This window comes from Glycine max, chromosome 4 (genome assembly GCF_000004515.6).
Source record: "Glycine max cultivar Williams 82 chromosome 4, Glycine_max_v4.0, whole genome shotgun sequence".
Classification (NCBI taxonomy): Eukaryota; Viridiplantae; Streptophyta; class Magnoliopsida; order Fabales; family Fabaceae; genus Glycine; species Glycine max.
This window is the reverse complement of record NC_016091.4, coordinates 4,976,310-4,998,024: the sequence shown is the minus strand read 5'-3', so window position 1 is coordinate 4,998,024 and position 21,715 is coordinate 4,976,310. Positions and strand designations below refer to the sequence as shown.

General features: G+C 29.6%; 2 protein-coding genes and 1 pseudogene across 3 annotated transcripts; all 3 read left to right on the top strand.

The window, feature by feature from the left end:
- Positions 1-5,033: 5,033 nt before the first annotated feature.
- LOC100798500 (probable WRKY transcription factor 40) lies at positions 5,034-6,759 on the top strand. Its single transcript, XM_026128174.2, has 4 exons — positions 5,034-5,245; positions 5,373-5,699; positions 6,008-6,124; positions 6,272-6,759. The coding sequence occupies exons 1-4, from the start codon at positions 5,099-5,101 to the stop codon at positions 6,341-6,343; spliced, it is 663 nt and encodes a 220-aa protein (XP_025983959.1). The 5' UTR covers positions 5,034-5,098; the 3' UTR covers positions 6,344-6,759.
- A 7,213-nt stretch (positions 6,760-13,972) lies between these two features.
- Positions 13,973-15,637, top strand: LOC100816991 (probable WRKY transcription factor 40; annotated as a pseudogene).
- A 2,376-nt stretch (positions 15,638-18,013) lies between these two features.
- Positions 18,014-20,825, top strand: LOC100795319 (protein POLAR LOCALIZATION DURING ASYMMETRIC DIVISION AND REDISTRIBUTION). 2 transcript variants are annotated; one of them, XM_014774488.3, is made up of 3 exons: positions 18,014-18,496; positions 19,109-19,566; positions 20,084-20,825. In XM_014774488.3, exons 1-3 carry the CDS (start codon positions 18,160-18,162, stop codon positions 20,420-20,422), a joined length of 1,134 nt encoding a protein of 377 aa, XP_014629974.1. In that variant the 5' UTR covers positions 18,014-18,159; the 3' UTR covers positions 20,423-20,825. The 2 variants fall into 2 exon arrangements, with proteins under 2 accessions (XP_014629974.1, XP_003522383.1); XM_003522335.5 differs by having other exon boundaries at positions 18,015-18,496; positions 19,106-19,566.
- Positions 20,826-21,715: the final 890 nt, after the last annotated feature.

Sequence of the window (21,715 nt, the reverse complement as noted above, 5' to 3'; positions counted from 1 at the left end):
TATTATCTATTAACAATCATTAATGATTGTATTATTTTCAATCGCAAGCAATATAGTAATGAATATGATTAGATTTAACGATGCTTAATGTTATCCTAGATCTTGATTGTTATTAAATTATTATAAAAAAATAAATTATGTATGAAAAAATTAAGAAATATATTTGAAAGGAATAAAAAAAACTAATATTTATGTATAAGGTTATGATAAAATATGTGACTAGCTAAATGAAATTGAGAACAACTCTTAAAAAAATTATTAATTTTTTTTTCTAAAAAGTGTTCTTGTTCAAAAAATAACTTCCAAAAATAGTCTATTTTAAGAACGATGAGTTGAATTTGTAATATAAGAGTATATTAACATTAGTGTGTTTGTTTAAGATTATTCCTACCGCTAGCGTGTTATAACACATCTTCTAAAACATTTTTATGGTTCCCGAGTGTTTTTGTAGAGGGAATTTTGTGATCTCTTTCATCAAATATTGATCAGTAAGATTATTCCCATTAACAAGCGGTTAACTGATTATTATTTCTTTATTTTAATTCCACATATGATCTTTAGTTTACAAACATATCTGTATGTAAGAAAAATGTTTCACCCAAAATTCTAAAATAAGTATTAAAATCCTTCCTAATGGATTTTGGAAGACATGCAATACCTTATCTCCACAAGGAATTAGGGATGGTACCTACAACATGGGGACGAATTCCCATTGATCTTTTTCATCACACTACATTATTATTTTTTTATAATTAGTATTTTGGCAGGTGCAATTCACATGATTAATGTTTATTTTTATATAGTTAAAATTTATAATAAATAAATATTTTTTAAATATATAAACTATTGAGTAATATAAATATAAAAACTTGATATTTAATGTCAATTGATCCTATCTCTCAAGATATTAAGACAACGTTTGTGAATGCGATGAATTAATATTACTTCAAAACTTAAACTATTAAGAGGAGATTATGACTTTTTTAAATAATCCCGTTATTAAATACCGCTCAACCTAACAAGGTACGTAGTTTCAACTTTCAACGTGTCTCTTGCGAAATACCTAAACAACGTACATGTGATGTTCCCGTTCACATTTACATTTAAAAGGCATGCATCATAATCATATATCCATGAGCTAGTGGTTCAATAAAATTTCCCTTTTAAATGAAGAAAATTAAATATTTTAATTATCTTAGAAGACTGCTTTAAGTCCCATAAGAAAATGACATAGAATATTAAATGAAAAAAGGATAATATTCTCTTAATCATACTTTACCCAAGAAGGAACGGTAGAAAAGAAAAATTGTAATAATGTGATCTATATTGATATGGGATATTGCTGAATTAAATAAAAAGAGATATGATTAAAAATAAAAGACGATGATAGAGACGAAAACCTAAAAGCGTGTAGAGTGTATGATAAACTTAGAAATGGAATAGTTCACCAACTTAAGCCTTACGTCTTAATTAACTAGTGAGACGAAAAGTTTGAGTTTTGGGGCTTCCAAATTGGCCAATTTGTGGGGAAGAAAGTTCCAATCCAAGTTCTGAATTTTGATGTATGGACGTTCATTCAAGTCAAGGTCAGTTTTTGTTCAAATAATTCCCTTTAAAATTGAAAACAAGATGAAGCTATTTTCCTTCAATTTGCGCGTATTTTCCTTCTTTTTCTTCACAGCCGACAGCTACACGCTATCGTTTCTGGAAGTTTGTCATATAGAAATATTTTGGCCCACTTCATTTGATCGTTAGTGCCGTTTGTGTGAGTTGTAGCTGTCACATTCACAAGTTTTAACTTGGTGCAACTCAGATCGGAATCAATTCAGCTTTCACATTGACTCTTTGCTGGTTTGCATTTCATTTTGAAGATAATTTATTTATTTATTTTTTATCAATAAATACTAGTTATTAATTATTATTTTTTATCAATAGGAAATTTGAGTATACCACATCTTTTTTCTTTTACCAACGCGTCAATTTCATAATTCCTACTTCTAAAAATAAGTTAAATAATAAAATTTAGCATAAATATCTTATCCAACACTTAATTCTTTAAAATTACTTTAGCTCAAAATTACTTTTAGACTCCAAATTAATTTGTTAAACATGTATAGCATGTTGGGTTTTGCATAGGAGGAAATTCACGTCTATATTCACATCAAAGGAAAAACTTTAAACATTAATTTGCTTCTGATTTTCCACATTTTTTATCCACATTATGAATTTTAACTAGGGATGCCAACAAAATGGGATAGGATCAGGTGAGCATGAATAGTAGCTACTCATTCCATCGGATAAAAATTTCGTCCCGTTATCTATCCGATAGACGGTTATAAAACTACCAGCAATTTTATTTTTTTTATATCCAATGATATTCACATATATCCACAGATGCTTCTTAAAAATTATAAATAATCACTTAAACCAATTTTTGTGCTCTTTTTCTCCCGTAATATGAGTATATAAGATTTGTCATATTTTTAAGAAAAAAATGTATTCAAATTGTCTAAATATTATTTTTTTCTGAAGTATAAATTCAAATACAACTACACTCTAAAGCATAAATTCTCTAAAAGTATATCTTATATTAATAAAAGGGCATTTAAGTAAATATACATTAGTGTGTGGCATGTAGCAAATTGAAATAGAAATAATTCCTCATCACTGGTTATTGATAAACTAATATTTGCTATAATAGTAGTATTAGTTAGTAAAGTACTCTTATTTTAATTGAGTCACTATATTGTTGATACAAAATATTCAATAACTTAATCTCTATTAAGATACTTGTTGATCATTTGAGATGAAAAATTTCACTAAAAACTTGCTGAAATTGAATTCACTTGTACTATCAATGTAATATTCTTACACTATCAACTAATTAAAAATCATTTTTAATATAAATTTTAAAAAGTTATTATAAACCTTAATAAATATAATATTTATAATTGAATAATAGTGCACACAATGCATATCCTTTTTTCTTATTATTTATTCTATTTATAATCTCTTTAACTGTTATGAAGTATTTTTGAAACGAACATATATAAATAATAAATAAATAAATATAAATATTTTCAAATACGATATATTTAAAATTTGTTGTACAATTCATATAATAGAAATGGCCAAATAGTAAGAGTACGAAAGATGATTAAGATACTAGGATAGCACAAAAAGAAAAGCAATAACAAAAAGTGGAAGATAAGCCATAGACTTGGCACTTAATTGGGTTCGCAAAAACGAAGAAAGCGTTTAAAGGGAAGGTCAACAATGAAGAAGACCAAGACTCTATATTTGTATTTGTGTTTTCTTTTGCATTAAAAAACACCTGTTGAGTTAGAGAAAGCTGACACGGTAACACGACTACTGTTTCAGATTGACCACTCGATGAAATTCTTGTTCATGCACTTCTTCAAGTAAAGCTTTGTCTCTCTCTTTCTTTTTTATTTTTACTTTGAGGACGTTGATATTTATATCAGAAGTATTTCATCCACGTATTAGACACAGAAGAATTATATTATTTTCAAAATATTTAAAATGTACTATTTTTAAGACTTTACAGATTTGTGATCCAATCGATAATAGATATAGCCAACACTGTTTTAAAAGGAAAAAAAAGAAGAAGAAGAACGAGTTATACAATTTATCTATACTGATATAAAATCTCTCGGGCCACTTTCACTACTATTTTAAACTTTAGTCTCTCTTTTTATTCTCTCCATGTTTCACTGTGCATAATACGGCCTCTCTCTAGTATAATAAATTTCTCTATTTTGTATAACATTATCTTTTTTTTTCTTTATTACATCATTCACTTTATTTTTAATTGTATCATATACAAACTAATATATTAAGATACGAAGATTAATTTAAGAAATTGATGATTTTCTTTCAACAAATCTAAAAGTAGAATTTATCACGGGATGGTTAAAAAAATGTGATTATTTGTCAACCATGTACATCAAAAGAGAAAAAAAACTATATACTGGCATCACGAAATTTTTTATAAAATCATCTGATTATAACTTATTATATATATTAAGTTGTGTTTGAATTTTAAAATAATTATTTTAAAATAATTTAAATGATAATTTATTATTGGATGATTGTATAAAATTATTTTACAATATCATTGTTAAACATTAAACTCAAACATCAATTATCTTATTTCACAACCTTTTTTATTTCCTATTTCTATCTTTGTTATATATATATATATATATATATATATATATATATATATATATATATATATATATATATATATATATATATGATTTTTTGTATAAATTTATATTAATAAAAAATTATTAGGTTAAAAAGTTATTTTAAAAAAGAAAATCAACTCTTAGTTTTCCAAATCCATTTCTCCCTTTCACTCCATTCACACCCGCAATTCCCTTTTCTTCTCTTATATTTCTCATTTCCCTCTAGAGGAGATATTCATCAAAAGGCTTGGAAGAAATTACACAAACATTTAAGTGTCCAAGTCATAAGGCATAGCCACTAGTATATATTACTCAACACGTTTAGTGTGGGAGAATAATTATTTTAGAAAGGAAATTGTTGATATACATTTCATTTCTGCATATATATATATATATATATATATATATATATATATATATATATATATATATATATATATATATTAAAGGGAGAAAGGAAGAGAAATAAAAAATAAAAAATAAAACAGGTAATATGTTATATAAAACATTAAAATAAGCTGATCGATGTAATAATTAATAAACATGTTATATCATTTCTATTAAAATACTCTCAATTGAAAAAACTTTTACCGCATTAGTGTATATATTATTTAAGAGTTATAAAAAAAGATGGTGAGGTTGATTGTTGAACGGACAAGAATTAACAAATTCGAAATGACAAAGCTGTAAGAGACTGTTTTCTCGGCCTCATCTTCCTCCTACTTTCCTCGCAACAAATAATAATAAAAGTCTCCACCCTCTTCTCTCTCTCTCTCTCTCTCTCTCTCTCTCTCTCTCTATATATATATATATATATATATATATATATATTTTACCTGCCACCTTCCATATCTCATTCGCTTAAATTAATAATCTTGTTTTGGATGGCCTCAACCAACCATAATTCTAGTTTCTCTCATTCCTTCTGTCCCTTAATCGCGAAGCAAACCTTAATTTCTTCCATGGGAATGGAACCAACGTGCGTCGACACTTCGCTCAACCTTAACGTTATTCCCTCTCCACACATCGCGGTTAGTATTCTGCGCCAACCATTGTATATAATAATTAATTAGTTAACCTTCTTACTTTTCATCTCACTAGCTAAATTGCTAAAAGGCATACATAACCTAATTTGAATGCAAAAAAAATTGTAATCAGGAAGAAGTTTTGGTTGAAGAGTTGCGGCGTTTAAGTAATGAGAACAAGAGATTAACTGAGACGCTGAAACACGTTTGCGAGAACTATGTTGCTTTGCAGAAACATTTAAATGAATTCAGCCAACTGAGGAACGCAAATTTTGATAAAGAAGCAGGAACAGTACCGTCACTGAAGAGAAAGGCCGAGAGTGTGAATCTGTTTGGTATTAACAACTATACTGAGTGCAGCACCATCACTGAGGAAGAAACATTCAAAAGGCCCAAGCATAGCACCGAGCCAAAGGTTTCCAAAGTTCTTACACGAACAGATGCATCTGATACCGGCTTAGTAAGTTTGATCTTCAATATCAAATCATATAGTATTTGATTTTTTAGGATTGATCCATTAGCTGCTGTTATTGTTTGAGTAATTCTATATATGTGAGTATGAGTTAGAGTTATATACTTAATTAGATCCTTGCAAGGAAATTATATATATGCCATCACGGATTTTTATGTGTAAAATTAATTTATTTGGTCCCATTACTCAGTCAATAGCATGTGCTTAATTATATAGCTTTTTAGACTGTTTTGAGTAAGTATTTGCAGATGCTAAGTACTAACTGAGGTTCCTTAATTTTTTGGGGGGTGTTGAAGTATGTGAGGGACGGATATCAGTGGAGAAAATATGGTCAAAAAGTCACCAGAGATAACCCTTCTCCTAGGGCTTACTTCAAGTGTTCATATGCCCCAAGCTGCCCAGTGAAGAAGAAGGTAAATTTAATTAGTAATACTATAGTACCATCATATCTCTTCACTGTGAATAAAATCAAATTGAGTCTTGATAAAGATTTATATATGCATCAAGACACAAGACCAAGTTAATTTTGTAAATAATCACATGACTTAATTAATGGTTAGGTGCAAAGAAGTGTAGAAGATCCAAGTGTGTTGGTAACAACTTACGAAGGAGAGCATAACCATGGGCAATAACATTAAACTGAAGAAATATCAGTGAATTCATCAAGCAAAATTAAAGTGAAACCCCTGCAGTAGTTTCACCCTCGGCCATGAATATTATTCGGAGTAGGGTCCAATTGTAACGCTTGACTTGGTCCAGTCAAAAGTGGTTGACATTAATGCGCAAAACTCATCTTTCCAGCAGTTTTTAGTTCAACAAATGGCTACTTCTTTGACAAGAGATCCTAATTTCACAGCTGCACTTGCTTCTGCCATCTCAGGAAGAATTCTAGACGATACTTCTGTGGGAAAACGCTGAACTATTAAGAGATATGTATTTCACTGATGAACATATATGGATTTTGTCACCTTGCTTGCTTGCTTTAATTTAATAACAGCTAGCGAGTACTATTAATCTATGCAGCATCTACAATATTTCTATTATACAAGTAAATTTTATAAAAACAATACTACACATCAGTTTATTACACTATAGATTAATTCTTACAATATACTTCCTATAAATTGAAGTAACAAATAATTAAGATAAATACATATTATACTTCATTTTACAAACACATTAAGCAGTATATAATAAAAAAAGATTAGTATAAAAATAATATATCCTATGCAAAATATGTATAGTTTCTTTTGGAAAACTAAGATATACGAGCATCACAAAAATATATCAAAAAATAATTTTAAGTTACTTTTTTTAATCTTTATAATCCACATAATATTTTTTCTTGTCTTTCTACAAAGTATGAGTCAAACAAAAAATAAGATATTTATAATTTTTTACATTTTTTACTTTTATAATTTAATTTTCTATTTTCTATTTTAAAATATAATTTTCTGGTGGTTTAAAACTGTCAAAATTAAGTCAATAAAAAAGTTAAAAGTAAATTTTAAAGTGATTAATGAATTTCAATTTTTTTACATGATAATTTTTAACCAGAATTGTATTTTTTAAAATATAAAATATAAAATTAAATTTTAATAGTAAAAAATTATCACAAATTTTTTATTTCATGTTTAATCATCTTCATTTCATATTTGACTCGAGTTATACAGAAGAATTAAAAAGAACATTCTATGAATTTTAAAAAATAATTTTAAATTTAAAAGACTATGACTTAACTTTAAGACTAAAAACATGACCTATCTATAAAAATAATATAAGAACCAGCCCCAAAACTCTTCTAAAACATAATTCTGAAAAGACACCCACTTGAGATGTTGAACCTGACCAAGAGTACGTAGACCAAAAACTCCTTGAAATGTGTTGAGCTTGATAGAACTGTGACTCAGATCGATCAAACATATCAGTCCTATACTCTATATTTAAACTTTGTTATTATAAGTGTTTATGAAGATAGTAATTTATCCCAACAAGACCTATTTAAACTTTGTTCGCTTCGCTTTAATATCCATATAATGTTAATATGTATTTTGATCTTCTCCATCGTTGCTGAAATCCAACGTTTTGGTTGCATGATCTCCATATGCAGTCTAAATCACAAATACCAAAACATTTCTTTACACTCCTTACTATGCAGGCAACCCCCAAAACTGGAGAAAGTGATACTTGCAATTATTATGAAACGAAGCTGTGATTCCCACCCACCTCAAATATTCCATCCAAACTAGAGAATTTTAAAACACAGGAAATGAAGATATGAATTCAATGAACAAGTTACAGAAAAATGATAAGAAATTACTATGTTAATTTCTTTAAAATGTGAGATATAATGACTCTTGCACAGTTGCACAATGTTTTGATTAATTGGTGTAAAAATAGAGGCAAAGAAAACACAGAAAAGGGAGATTATTTCTTTGTGAGACCTAAAAAAAGAATCCACCCCTTCAAGTGAGAAAAATGGGGCCGGGGAGGGAGAGGCCTGAGAGGGAGAGAAGAGTTGGTTATCTATTTATTTTTTTTGTTTTAGTTTTTACAAAAATTAAATAAATCTTTATAATTTAAAAAGATTTAAAAATCGAGTGAAAAGTTTAATATTTTTGGATTAAATCTAACTTTTTAATTGGTATAGAAAATTTATATAATTTTTTTTAGTATTTCTCTTTCATTTTAATTTTTTTTATTTAATTTATTTTTATTATTTTCCATCCAGACAAAATTTTAATTGTCAAATGGTGTCATGACCACGGAGTCTTGGTCAACACATCACTGCTCAAATAGTAAAAATATATCTTTAAAAATAATGATTGATTAATTAGTGGACACTTCTATTCTAAATAATGATACCTAGTGAGAGAAAGAAAATTATATGTATAATAAATAATATATATGATATGTTAAAAAGAGAGAAGTATGAATATGATAGATAATATGATATTATGAAGAGAAAAATAGAGAAAAACAACAAATATAATTAGGAGAATGTTTAAAGTGAGAAAGTGTCAACCAATCATTACACATATGTTTAATGAATTTTTTCTTTACAAGCCAAAAAAATATATTAACAAGAGGAATATACTCCAATATCCATGTACAATATTTAGGACAAAGCTTGATTAAATTTTAACCTAACATTGCTTTAATTAACTATACAAGACCAATACTTTCAACAAATTTATTAAGAAACTACATTAGTAAGGCGGATATAATATTTTAAATCAAAACTTTAATACATAAAATTTATGTAGCCGTCGGTTCTGTGTATGCATATTAATTTCTGAAGTGAAACTTTTATTCAAACCCCACATTCCAATCATGTACACATGAATTCCTAACACAATTCACTTTAATTATGGGACCAGTATGTCTGTTCATGAGTGTGGCCTGTTTACTATTGGCATGCACTAGCTTGTATTCAAAGATTAATGTCTTATATAGGCCTTAATAAACATAAAAGATATATGCCGGCACACGCAAGATTATGTTGTCACAGCACCGCCATAAAAGGTAAATTTAGTTTTTTTAAGTTTCAAAATTGTCATTTAGTTTAATTTCTTAGATTGAGATCACCAGACAATCCAGCCCTTGACAATATAAAATCAGTCATTTTAATTAGATTTTGAATTTTTCAATCGTAAGTTGATTAGTCACCAAAGTTAATTAGGAATTAAATTAATTGTTATACTCAACAAACAAAGTCAATAATTAAATTAATTAAGGTACATCAAAGTGAAAAGCCAAAATGACTGACATATCAAAGTCAAAGATTAATAAATTAGCGCATACCCTTAATATAAACTAAAATGACTAATAATTAGGAGTTTTCACGGGTACCGGTCACTTGTGAATGTAAATCTGAATTGACTCAAATCGATATGAACAATTTGAATTAAGTCATTTATGTATTTGAATTCAAATCGATCCGAACCGATTCAAATCGTTCATGTACGGGTTGGATCATGCATTTAAATTTATAAATTCAATCAAAATCGATTAAATTTTGTAGAGTTGTTTAGTTTGACTTTAAATATATTGAGACTCAAAGCGTTAGAATCGCAAGGGTTGGTGGGACTACAAGGATTATGACTACTAGTGTTGAAACTTCTTAAGACATTACTTTCAGGTACATTGTTATTTGTTTCACATTTTTTATATATTTTTTTCTATCATGTTTATTGTATTAATGGATCATATTTTGTTGATTTGTTTTAGTAAATCTGGTTGTAACAAATCTAATTGCAGCAAAACTTAGTGTAAAAATTAGTTTGTGAGAAATAGTTGTGATTCAAAAGTCAAAACTATTAAAGTAAATATTGTTGAAGAATATTTTGTTTTAATTTGTATTAGTCTATTTTAAAATATTATGTTGATGACATTAAGTGAATCAATTTTACTATTTTCAAACATTTGATAATATTCTATTAATTATATTTGATATTTGGATGAATCATGATATAAAATAGTAGTTCTAAGAAAAAAAGATTAAATTTAAATGGATAATTCATTGGTTCGAACTAAATCAAACTGTTCATATATGAGTTGAATTAAGTTTCAATTTTTTTTATAAAAATCGAACTGAATCAAATCAATTAAATTTGATTGGATTAAATCTTAAATTTAATCAAACTGACCTAAACCGGTCCACGAACACCCATACTAATAATTAGTGTACAAAGAATAAAATTCTTTTTCAAATTCAAGGATTAAAATGACTTGTCATTGTGATTTCAAACCTAATTTGATGGTTTATTCAATAGTTTGCCTTGGGATTGGGTGCTATCTCTAACTACGATCTTCACATAAAATAACAACACTCGAGAAAAACAAATGAGCTTTTATATATTTTATATTTTAAGTACTTGAAATCTCTTTTTATTTTCTTTATAAAGAATTATCTTAATCTTTCAGCTACTTTAAAATAAATGTAAGTTTTTTTTTTTTGTCTTATTACTATTTACTGAAGGAGTGGTCTGGGACCAAGTAAAAAGCGTGTGCAATGCAATATGCAAATGGAACTTTTGCACCAGTTTCTGCAAATTCCCGCAGCTGACCAGTAGTGACATATGCTGGGACCATTAAACACTTAAAGTTCACATCAAAGGCATAAATATTGAATTGACAGCTTAATTTGACGTGCATTACAAGGTTATATATGTTTTTCTTCTGAATTTGTTTTATTAGTATTACGGAGGCACTTTTACCCTTGCCATTTATGGTTGTATGAGCATATTCTATATATGACTTTCTACAGGAAAGTGCTGGCTGTTTGGTTGGTCAATATTGTATACACGTGAGTTTATGCCTATCAGTGAGAATGACTTTGGTCCATCTCCTCCTGATATACCATAAAAGACAGCCGGCCCTAGCTATTAGCTAGTTCCAACTTTTTCGGCATATATATATATTTTAAATCAATTGTGATGGTTGGAACTAGGAAGTAGCTATAGTGGTGTCAACAATATCCCATCAACGTACGTTCGCATGCAAGACTAGCCAAATTTAACTACATGTGTTGTGTAGATGTGGTCACTTTGTAGCTTCTAGATTCATCCATGACCTAACCCTACTTCTTAATTAGTCGGGACTGGATTTATTGTAATCAATTTTTCTCATACTGAGAACATTTCCAACTAGAATAAATTACAGTGACATTCTATAAGATTTCATGAAATCGCACAATTTTTTTTAATGCTTATATAAACTTTTCTTATAGGAAGACATAATAAGACAATATAATGTTTTTTAAACCATTAACAAGAGTTAGTATAATATATAAGAATGTATTATTATAATATTTTTCAAAAAATCAAAGGAGGTAAGCGTAGAGAGAAAAAATAAGAAGAATTTATGTAATTTAATAAAATATTAGAATGTGTCAGCATAATTTACTCTTACAATTATTTGACGATGATTGAACAACTCAAATTTTAAATGTGTATTTCAATTATTTAAGTTTACTGAAATATAATGTATCGTTCGATCTCCATCTAATGGTTCTAAGTTATAGAATACATTAATATTCTTTCTTTTATTATAAATAAACACTTGTTTGTAAGAACTTTTGTTGAAAAGTGTTTGATCTAATCTATTCATCTTTTAATTAACCTTAACTATCTAATAAAGGAAGCTTTTCTGAGACATGTGTCATCATTTCGATGAAAAATTTCCCGCTCAAACATCTTAGAGATTCTTCTTTTTTTCTTGATCCATTTTTCAATTTTTTTTTTCAATTTGGTGTTCCTTCCTTTTCTTTTTTCATTTAAATTTTAATTTTACTTATCTTTCCATGTGCAAATGGAATTTAAGCTGATAGAAAATGTAGAAGAAACAGGCACACTGTTACTTTTGTTTGCTTATGGCAAGAATATGATAATGCGTGTATGTTTTGTGTAGAAAGAAACTGTTTTCACGCGGCATTTATCGGCTCACAACTCTGCTCACTGTAGTGATAAGGGATCGATAAGTGTGGTCGTTGAATATCATACTTAATTATCTCGTTTAATTTATAGGTTTCCCTGTGCTTAACGAACAAACAATGTTTGGTTAAAACTGTGTTCCCATCGACATGAAACACATCAAATGCACTATATTACATGTAAGGTGATAAAATTGGAGGAAATATATAAAAATAAAATTATGCACAGAAAAATATTGCCGTAGACATTCTTTTAATTAAACATACTATTGTTAGAAGTATTTACGTCTTTTTATTTATAATTTTTTTTACCTTTCACTTTCTGCACAACAAAATAAAAAAATAGAAAACGTTTACCTTAAAACAAATCTTAACTACTCTCTCTACAATATAAAGTATACTTAATGAGGATAAGTATATACATAAAGATATAACTTCATTTTTTCATGTTGCCAACTATAGAAAGAATGAGTTCATTGAATTTTTTTCTCTTCAAAAGTTCTCCCTTTTTATATGTTTTATTTTTATTTATATGGACATAATTTAGTGTTTACAATTTTTAGATAAATTTTAAATTTAAGTATATATTTGGCATAATAAGCGGCAATGTTTGAACTTAATCTAAACTCTTAACTATCAAGTCAATCCTAATGAGTTAATTTCATATTTAAGTATAAAAAATAAAAACAAAATTTCAATTTAATTTTATATATAAGTAAAAAATAAAATACAAAATATTTTATAAATAAGCCTACAACTATCAAAATATAAAAATATAAATTTATTTTTTTTATAAAAAAAAATATTAATTTTTATACATGGAGAACATACCAATAAAAAGAAATTTTATTAATTTCTACAATGATTAATAAATTCATACACCATTAGAAATAATAAACTGGAAAATAAGAAATAGAATATTGGTTGAAATTTATAGAAATAACGAATGCTATAGAGATAAAATTAACACATATGTGAAGATTGAATAAAGAAAGATGGAGACTGAAGAAAGATACCAATAGGCCAGATGCTGAAACGAGAACAATCCACCCTATGCAGTAGTTAGTGCTTGTTTCATTTGCTTGTACAAATTCCTTTTGCGGCGTGAAATACATGTTATACATTGGGTTGTGAACTGAGTCTATGAGCTGAGAATTTATTGTACTTATGTTTTGGTAGCTTGATTTATGTAGATCGTTGAATCCAATGTATATGGTTAAGATTCTTGATTGGTCGAGGGAAGTGAAGACAAATTAGAAATAATCAATTTTCTTCCGTCACTCGGGATGACATCATGCATGCTGCGATACGTTGTAGAATTAGAAATGAAAATGATTGTCCACAATAATAATTACTATGTTCTATTTCTAATTGTACACGTGGAGTTGAATTGGACGGTTTATTTTATACCCAGAAAAAGAACTAAGAAGTTAGATCAATTCTGCTCCCTTTACACGTGGTTTTTCAAGGAGAAAGAAAAATTGAAGATACTTAATTGTACTAGACAAAAATTCGAGCATCGTCCACACCAAATATGCACAAGTTGAAATTCTTCCATCCACCTTTTCTTTAGTGACTCCCTTAAATTATATTCCATTCTAATAACATATATAAGGTACCCCACCGTACCCTTTCAATTAAGAATAAGTTAATTGATAGATTTGTTATACTTGGCATAATATATTGAAGCTTGTTCAACTTGGACGAAGTAGCTATATAGCTCCCATAATGGATCAAGAGGTAAAGCTAAACTAATTAACTGGGCTTCTCCTTTTCTTTGCTTTTAACTCGTGTTTTTGTATGTAAATTTTGATTTGTTTAGGTAGAAACGCTTGAAGCGAAGCTGCAACGTGTGAAGGAGGATAATCGCACTCTAAGAGTGATGCTGGAAACTCTGAGCAGCAAATGCGAGAAGCTTCAATCTCATCTTCAAGAAATCAATAATGAGGAACAACAAGTGGGCACGAAGTCAGACCAAAGTGGATCAGTATTATTAGCTAGACCCGAGTTTTCCATGGCACAAAAGCCATCACAAATCTTTTTTAAAACCCACCCCAAGGACAATAGTTTGGTATGCCTATTAATTATAATTACTTGTGTATCATATCACTTGGTTAATGCTCAAATATATACTGTTATGAAATTCATACATTTTACACGAATTTTAATTCCTTTGGGAATATAGATGGTAAAAGATGGTTATCAGTGGAAGAAGTATGGACAGAAGAAGGTTACCAAAGACAATCCTTCGCCTAGAGCTTATTTCAAGTGCTCCCTGGCTCCTAGCTGCCCCGTCAAGAAAAGGGTATGTATATTTAATTGATTATCATTTGTCATGTTTTTGATTCAGCAAAATTGTCATAGAATAAGTTTTTTCATGACTATGATTTCAAGAAAGCATGCATTGCTATTGCTCCATGGTTTTTAATGTTTGTGATTTCGATGAGCCACAATAGTGGTCAAACTTAAAACATTTATGCAATTACATGTGTTAGGTGCAAAGAAGCATACAGGATAAGTCTATCCTTGTTGCAACTTATGAAGGAAAGCACAACCATGGTGTTTTTCACGATTTACTCAAGCCATCATCTTCTATACCCGAAACCTCAATAATGATTAATAATTTACCTATGACAAACATGCCTAACGACAAAGATACGGTGAACATTGACCTGGCTCTATGTAATTGGGATCAAACAGATATAAGACTTTGTGATGAGATGTTAAGCAACAGAACGACCGTGGCAGCAAAAGCAAAATTGAAGGATATGCAAGTCCTCTAGTGAAAGATCCTGACTTCATCATGCCATTAGCTGAAGCAGTTGTCCACTCCCTCAAGAGCCAGACTTATAAGCAAGTGGGTCTTAACCTGAATTTGGGTCTTCCAGAACCTCATTTGTGAAGCAAGGTGAATGCACCTCAAAAATCCCAGTTTTTAAAGGAATCGAAGTACTAAAGTAACCAGAGTCTGGCTAAATACATATGAATATAGTTTTACAAGTTAGGGAAAATCGACCAGATAACCCCTCTCACTTTGTACTCCATGCAGAACACAAATCTATCAATTTATTCTTGATGTCTTGAAAGGTCGATGGCTCAAATGAGACACGCTTTTTGATCAATTCATGTTAGGGTAAATTAGATTGACATCCTTTGAAGTTTGTGAAACCTGAAGAATCATATGGAGAAATTATTATATAGTTTAGGATCAAGGTCTATGATCTTTACAAAAGGTAGCTAAAATTTTTCTGCTTGTGAGAAAGAATTAAAAATCCAGGTATATGTTACATAAATACAACTTGCAAAAAACATGCTTATCCTGAAGTCTGTCACAGTTTTGTCTTTATTAAAAGACACTTTAATGGATTAAGGGAGATGAATATATATAAATTATCTTTAATTTTGACTTTAAGTGATATAAAACTTTATGATTAATCGTACTTGTATATATTTGTTAAGTCAGAGATGATCAGTTGAAACAAGTTGTGCACACGGTATTACAATTCAGATTAGGCACCTCAGTCCTTCCAACACAGCATTTTTTTTTTCTCACAAAGAAATTGTACTTCTTTGAGCAAACTCAAGTACTCAACAGTCAACACCCAAAAATATTTTAGTTTGTCTAACTTTTTCACATGAAAGCAATCGCTCATGTATAAATAAATAAAAGAAAATCGTTCATATATGTTCTGAAATTCTGAAAGATCATGTGATCATTGTCTGCAATTATTTAAGTCGTCCACGTAGACCAACAGCACAAGCAAATTGCCTTGCTATTACTATTAGTTTTGTTTGGATTTTACAAGTACAGTAGCTGTAACATTTATAGCACGAATAGTACACCAGTAAATAAATCAAAATATAGCACTAATATCATCGTGACTCGAATATACGCATCAAATATTTGCAGCGAACAATAAATAATAGTCACGGGGATATTAATTACTCACGGCTGGGAGGATTGCGTATAATTTTTTAAACATAATAAAACTAGTGTTTAACCTTATTTTTTATTTAAGCTTGGCCTTTTAACTTGTTCTATTTTATTTATTTTTGTTCATTTTAATTTAGTCACTTTTATTAGTTGGAATAACAATTTTTTAATTCCTTTATCATCAATTGTGATGGCTTCTTTATATCGTATTATAACCAATAACTTGATAAAAAAAACTAATTTGAAGAAAAACAAATGAAAAAAATTGTACTATAATATAAATTTAAGAGACCAAAATAAAAGAAACTGTCACTATAGAAAGAAAAAAAAAACTCACCTAAAATGAAGAGGAAATCTTCCCATGAAAGTAACAAAAAATAAATAGTAAAAAAACAACTACTCCGTTAGAAAGATAAACTTTGGTTAGAGTGAAACTTCAACATATTGGTAATGCTTTGGTCAATTGGTCCAAATCCCGGGTCAGTAATCGGACCTGACCCATTTGTAGTTCGTAGGCATTGGGCTTTGACCCAATGTTCTGGTTTGCTCCAATAATTCACTGTATAATTATTCTTATGTAACGTTCTTTATAAATTATAAATTATAAATAAAACCACTACATTCCAACCGCTAAGAACCAGCGATAACACCACGAATCAAGCAAAGTGCCTCATAATAATTGGTTTGACATATTTTCATTCGGCTATTTTATATTTCATTCACTTATTTTCTTAATACAATTATGCTTTGTCATTTTGGATGTTTGTAATGGCTATGACATCCCATGAAAACACGTATTATAAGGAGGTTTATGATAATATTATTATATTTATAAATATTGTATTTCATGTTGTTCAAAAGATTTTATCAACTAACACAAATAGAAATGTATGTTTCACAAGATAAGGATCCTCGCTTTGATTTATTTATCAATACTATACTATGCACTACATTACTAGCTAATCAAAACCACCAATACAATTTTTTATTATTACCTAAACCAACATCCTCCCCCGTTAATATACAGCCAAAATAAACAGCATATCAGGAACATCCTGGATGGTAGCTAGGTAGAATATGCACTAAAATATGTTGAATGAACAATAAACAATAAAGTAGTAAAATAGATTTAAGGCAATATAAACTAAATCTAAATACTTACTAAAAAAACATGGAAATCTGTTTTTCAGAAGCTTCTGTTAGATTTTTAATTTTATTTAACTCATGACTTATTTTCCTTTTTTTCGTTTGCTTTGTTAACATTTTTGCATGAAACACTCTCCTTAAAGGCGTGCTTGAGATATTTCTATTATACGTGACTAATTTAAAAGTTTGTTTGATCAGAATATATTATTTAATAAAGAGGTTTATTTCATTAATTTATATTATTTATTTAAAATATTATTTTAAGTGTGTTTGACAAGATTTTTAAACTAATTTTAACTTATTTGACAAACTTAAAAATTCATCAGGTCAAATAAATTTTGTTTGGTTAAATTTTTTTAATAAAATAAAAGAGAAAAATACAATATAGAATAAGATGAATAATACCAATAAATTCTAGTATAGTTAAAAAATAATTAAATTTCTTAATTATGCTAGTAATGATTCAATTTGTTGTACTGAATATATGTAAAAAACTTTAATGGAAGAGATAAAAAAAAAATCTATTTTGATAATTTTTTATATTGAAAATTAATGTTATTATTTTCTATTATGACAAACCTTAACATGATGGAAGAAATAAAATGGTTAAATTATTTATTTGGTTGTTATAGTTTCATTATTTTTATCTTTTTAGTTTATATATTTTTAAAAAAAAACACTTTCAAAATTATAACAACTAGATAAAAATTATGAAACTAAATGTGTAATTTTTTTTTTTAAAAAAACCAATGAATACTACTATTATATAATTATCGTCTTTATCTTCGTTGTTAATAGTTAATACGTGAGTGGAATTGAAGGGACAGAGAAGAGAAGGAGAAGAACAGGAACTCAAGTTTTCCCTCCAAAAACCAAAAATAGGCTCCTAAGGGACACCTTAGAAGTTGAATCGATCGTTATCATCAACGAATTTAATGTCAATGAAACAGAAACACGCCTTCTTTAAATCCCCAAATCTTAATTTCTGTCCCTTCGCTCACTCTCACTCCGTCCATCGCCGTTTACGCGTCGCGGATATTCTTCTCGCCGACGAAGATCACGACGGCGACGCCGTTGATTTCATGGACGGCGTCCGAGAAACACCGTCCACCAAATGCTTTTCGCCTCGGAGGCTCGTTGCTTCGTTGCTCGCGCCGCTGCGGCCGACCAAGGGGCTCCGACTCCAGCAACGGCGCCAGAACGAGACCGGTGATTTGGAGGCGCCGTCGTCGTCGTCGCTGACGAACGAACTTAAAGGAAGCGACGATTCGAGTAAGAACATGTGGTTATTTACAATTTAATTTTGTTTATTAACTAATTTAATATTCTTAACCTCAAAATATACCTAACTGTTACTGCGTGTGCTTAACTCGTTTCTGTTGTCTCTATAGTAAGGTCTGATTTCCTGATTAGTTCTTAATTGTACTAGTGTTTGACCGTGCTGTTTGGATTTGCTCTTGATTATTGGAATTGATTGTATCTGGAGTGCTATGTGATTCGTGTATTGTCTCGAATGTCTCACTTGTTCTCTTCCAAATAATGTTATATCTTATTCAGACATCACTTATGTATTATATCAGCTTCAGCAATTACTAAGCTTGTATGCGTATGACAATAGAATTCTTCCCATAGTTATGATTTTCCTTTTACTACTGAATTTCTTTTCTATCTTTTTGTTTTTGGAATATCAATTCTACAGATACACGAGAAACTAATGTTTGTTTCTCTGTTAGGGTCTTAGGGATGAAAAAGACAAAATATTTTTACACTTTTACTCTTTCGTTGGCTTTGCTCCTTTCTTTCTCTCCACAGTTCCACAGCTTTTTATAACTCTCCCCTGGTTTTTGTAATTAACTATATGATGTTGTTGATGTTCTGCAGCAGGACAGTTACATCAGAGTGATACATCTTTTAAGCTAGGGGTTGGTTGTGGTTTGCTATATCTGATTGCAGCAAGTAAAAATGAGCTTGGCAAGATGGTTGAGCTGCGGAAAGAAATGGAAATGCTCCTTCAAAATGCGAAAGGAGAACTGCAAAGTAAAGATGCACTTCTTAAGCCATTGAAACAAAGTGATGCTCTTGCCCTTTCCATAACTGATATTCAAGAAGTTTCCAGCTCTAGTAGTCATCTTTCTATTCATTCAAATACACAATATGTTCAACCAGAGTCAAAAGGCGATATGGTTCCTAATTGTTTTCTGGAATATAACATAAGCGAACAAGATGAATGTGCAGAAGAGATAAATGAGCTCCAGGCAGAATTTGAAATTGAGTTACAACGGTTGCAGATGTATTTGGATGGAGAAGCTGGATTTGATGATGCACAACATGAGGGAGTAAAGGTAGATTGTTTCATAGTTTGATTCCTCCTAATTACCTTTTCCTGATGCTGATAGCAATGAACAACTTTGTTTTATTGATTAATGCTTAATCAACCGAGGGTATAAATTTACATCAGTTAGATCTCAATTTAGTCATTTTCTTCTGCTATTACATTTTTAGTACAACTTGGTATGACTATGGGTTGCTATTCTTTCAATACTTTTGTGCAGATACTGATAGATCCATAAACCTTTCAAAAATCATTTTGAGAATAGTCTCTTCAATCTGTTGAAAGTCAACATCTAGATGAAGCTTCACTGAAAAGTCCTTATACTACCAAATACTGCTTCTAGAATTATGAACTTTATACTATTTTTGCGGCTATATGCTGCATTTCTTTTTTGCATGCTATTGATTTTAAGCTGACCCTTTTATGCAGGTTGTAAGTAAAATTATTTGATTACACTTGTGTTAATTTTTACTTCACTTATCAGTTATTAGTTATATTCCAGAATTGCTGAAAACAGGAATTTGCAGGTAGCTCTTGATGATTCTAGTTCAAAAAGCCATAGTTCAAGTTTTGGTGAAATAATAATGGAACCTCAAAGAGCAAATTATGATGTATCATTTGGAGTTCCTCCAATTGAATTGGAGAGAAAGTTGCATGAACTGCTTGAAGCAAGACTGGAAGAACGGATAACAGAGCTGGAGTCTGCATTAGAATGTACCACGCAAAAGCTTATTAAGAAAGAGATAGAGGTTACTTGGTGGAAAGACACTGCACAACTTATCTCACAACATCTTCCAGAAACTTCTCGGTTCACTTTCCCACTTGATCCTGAGATCTCTTTGAAGTTGAGTCAACTTGTAGGATAGTTTTTATGAAAGAGTGATGTTGATTAAGCCATCAAAATATTGTTATCAGGAGTACAGTTTCATGACCTGTTGCTTCATTTTCTTTTTTCTTCAAAATTTTGGTTTAGTCCTCTGGAGTAAATAGTGGTTTGGAGGATGATTTTCAATGAGAGAACAGAAATTGAAGGGGGTCAAAATTGTTTTCCATTGTAGAGCACTACATAAGATGTGTGAACGTTGGAGCCTTTTGAGATTTCTTCTTATGTTAAGATTGAAGTTGGGTGACTGTAAGCTACTGCAGTGAAATTTGTTGGATGTAACAAAACTCAAGCTTTTGACTCCCCACAGCTATTGGTAGACAATCGCATCTATAGTAGTTTGTAAGATCCTTATCTTGTTCAAAGACAGTATAATTTTCTTTCTCTACCGAGACTTGATTTCATTATGTGCACCATAAGCAAATATTTTGGAACTCAGTTGTGAAATTTGTCATTCAATTATAAAAGTTTGTTTTATATTAAAATATTCTAAGATACTTGAGGCAGTACAATAATAAGTTTATATCTCTTTTAATGTGTGCTTCTGAACCAAAAATAAGTAGTACGATTTATGTCTTGATTACATGTGGCAGAATTTCAGTTTCCATTAGCAAAACTTTATTTTATCCAAGCATCTCTTTTATATTCTTTACTTAACCTCAGTGACACCTGTAGTAAAAAAAAAAAAAAAAAAAACAACAACAACACAGTAACACCTTTATATTCTTTGTCCTTTTGTATCTTTTATAATAAAAACAATAGAGTTGGCCCTTGGGGGAATGGTACTTGTTTCAATATCTCTGAACCCACAGAGAGATATATATTCCTTTATAATGTAGTTTGAATATATTCTTTTAAATTGTTTTAAAAGTCGTTCTTGATTGCTACTGATTACTCCTACATTGGAAGAACAACAATAATAAATATCGAAGCTACTTTCGGAGGATTGTTGAAGATTGCTATGCTTTGAGCACGGGATTTCAGTCAGTTACACGCAGTTTTACAAGAAGATTGGGTAATAGAATTGCCCGTAAATTAGCTTCTTGCTTTTCATTTTCGTGATAAGTAATGGAATTAGGAAATTCTCTATCAAGATTCAAGTGGAACATTTTCTCACTGGTGATGTTTTTATTTCTGATTCTCTTTTTGGAATAAAATCCAGCTTTCACCCTTAAAAAAAGTTATCTTTGAATCCGGGAGTTGAATTTATTCATTAAAAAAATTATTTGAGATCATGATGGAATCGCGAGGGATGTAGTTAAAATGGCCATTGTGT

Excerpts from the sequence above, each read along its gene's own strand:
- LOC100798500 (XM_026128174.2), top strand. The coding sequence starts at position 5,099 with ATGGCCTCAACCAACCATAATTCTAGTTTCTCTCATTCCTTCTGTCCC. Across the intron at positions 5,700-6,007 it reads ATGCATCTGATACCGGCTTA|TATGTGAGGGACGGATATCA; the intron begins GTAAGTTTGATC and ends GGGGTGTTGAAG. Across the intron at positions 6,125-6,271 it reads GCTGCCCAGTGAAGAAGAAG|GTGCAAAGAAGTGTAGAAGA; the intron begins GTAAATTTAATT and ends ATTAATGGTTAG.
- LOC100795319 (XM_003522335.5), top strand. The coding sequence starts at position 18,160 with ATGTCAATGAAACAGAAACACGCCTTCTTTAAATCCCCAAATCTTAAT. Across the intron at positions 18,497-19,105 it reads TAAAGGAAGCGACGATTCGA|CAGGACAGTTACATCAGAGT; the intron begins GTAAGAACATGT and ends GATGTTCTGCAG. Across the intron at positions 19,567-20,083 it reads CACAACATGAGGGAGTAAAG|GTAGCTCTTGATGATTCTAG; the intron begins GTAGATTGTTTC and ends AGGAATTTGCAG.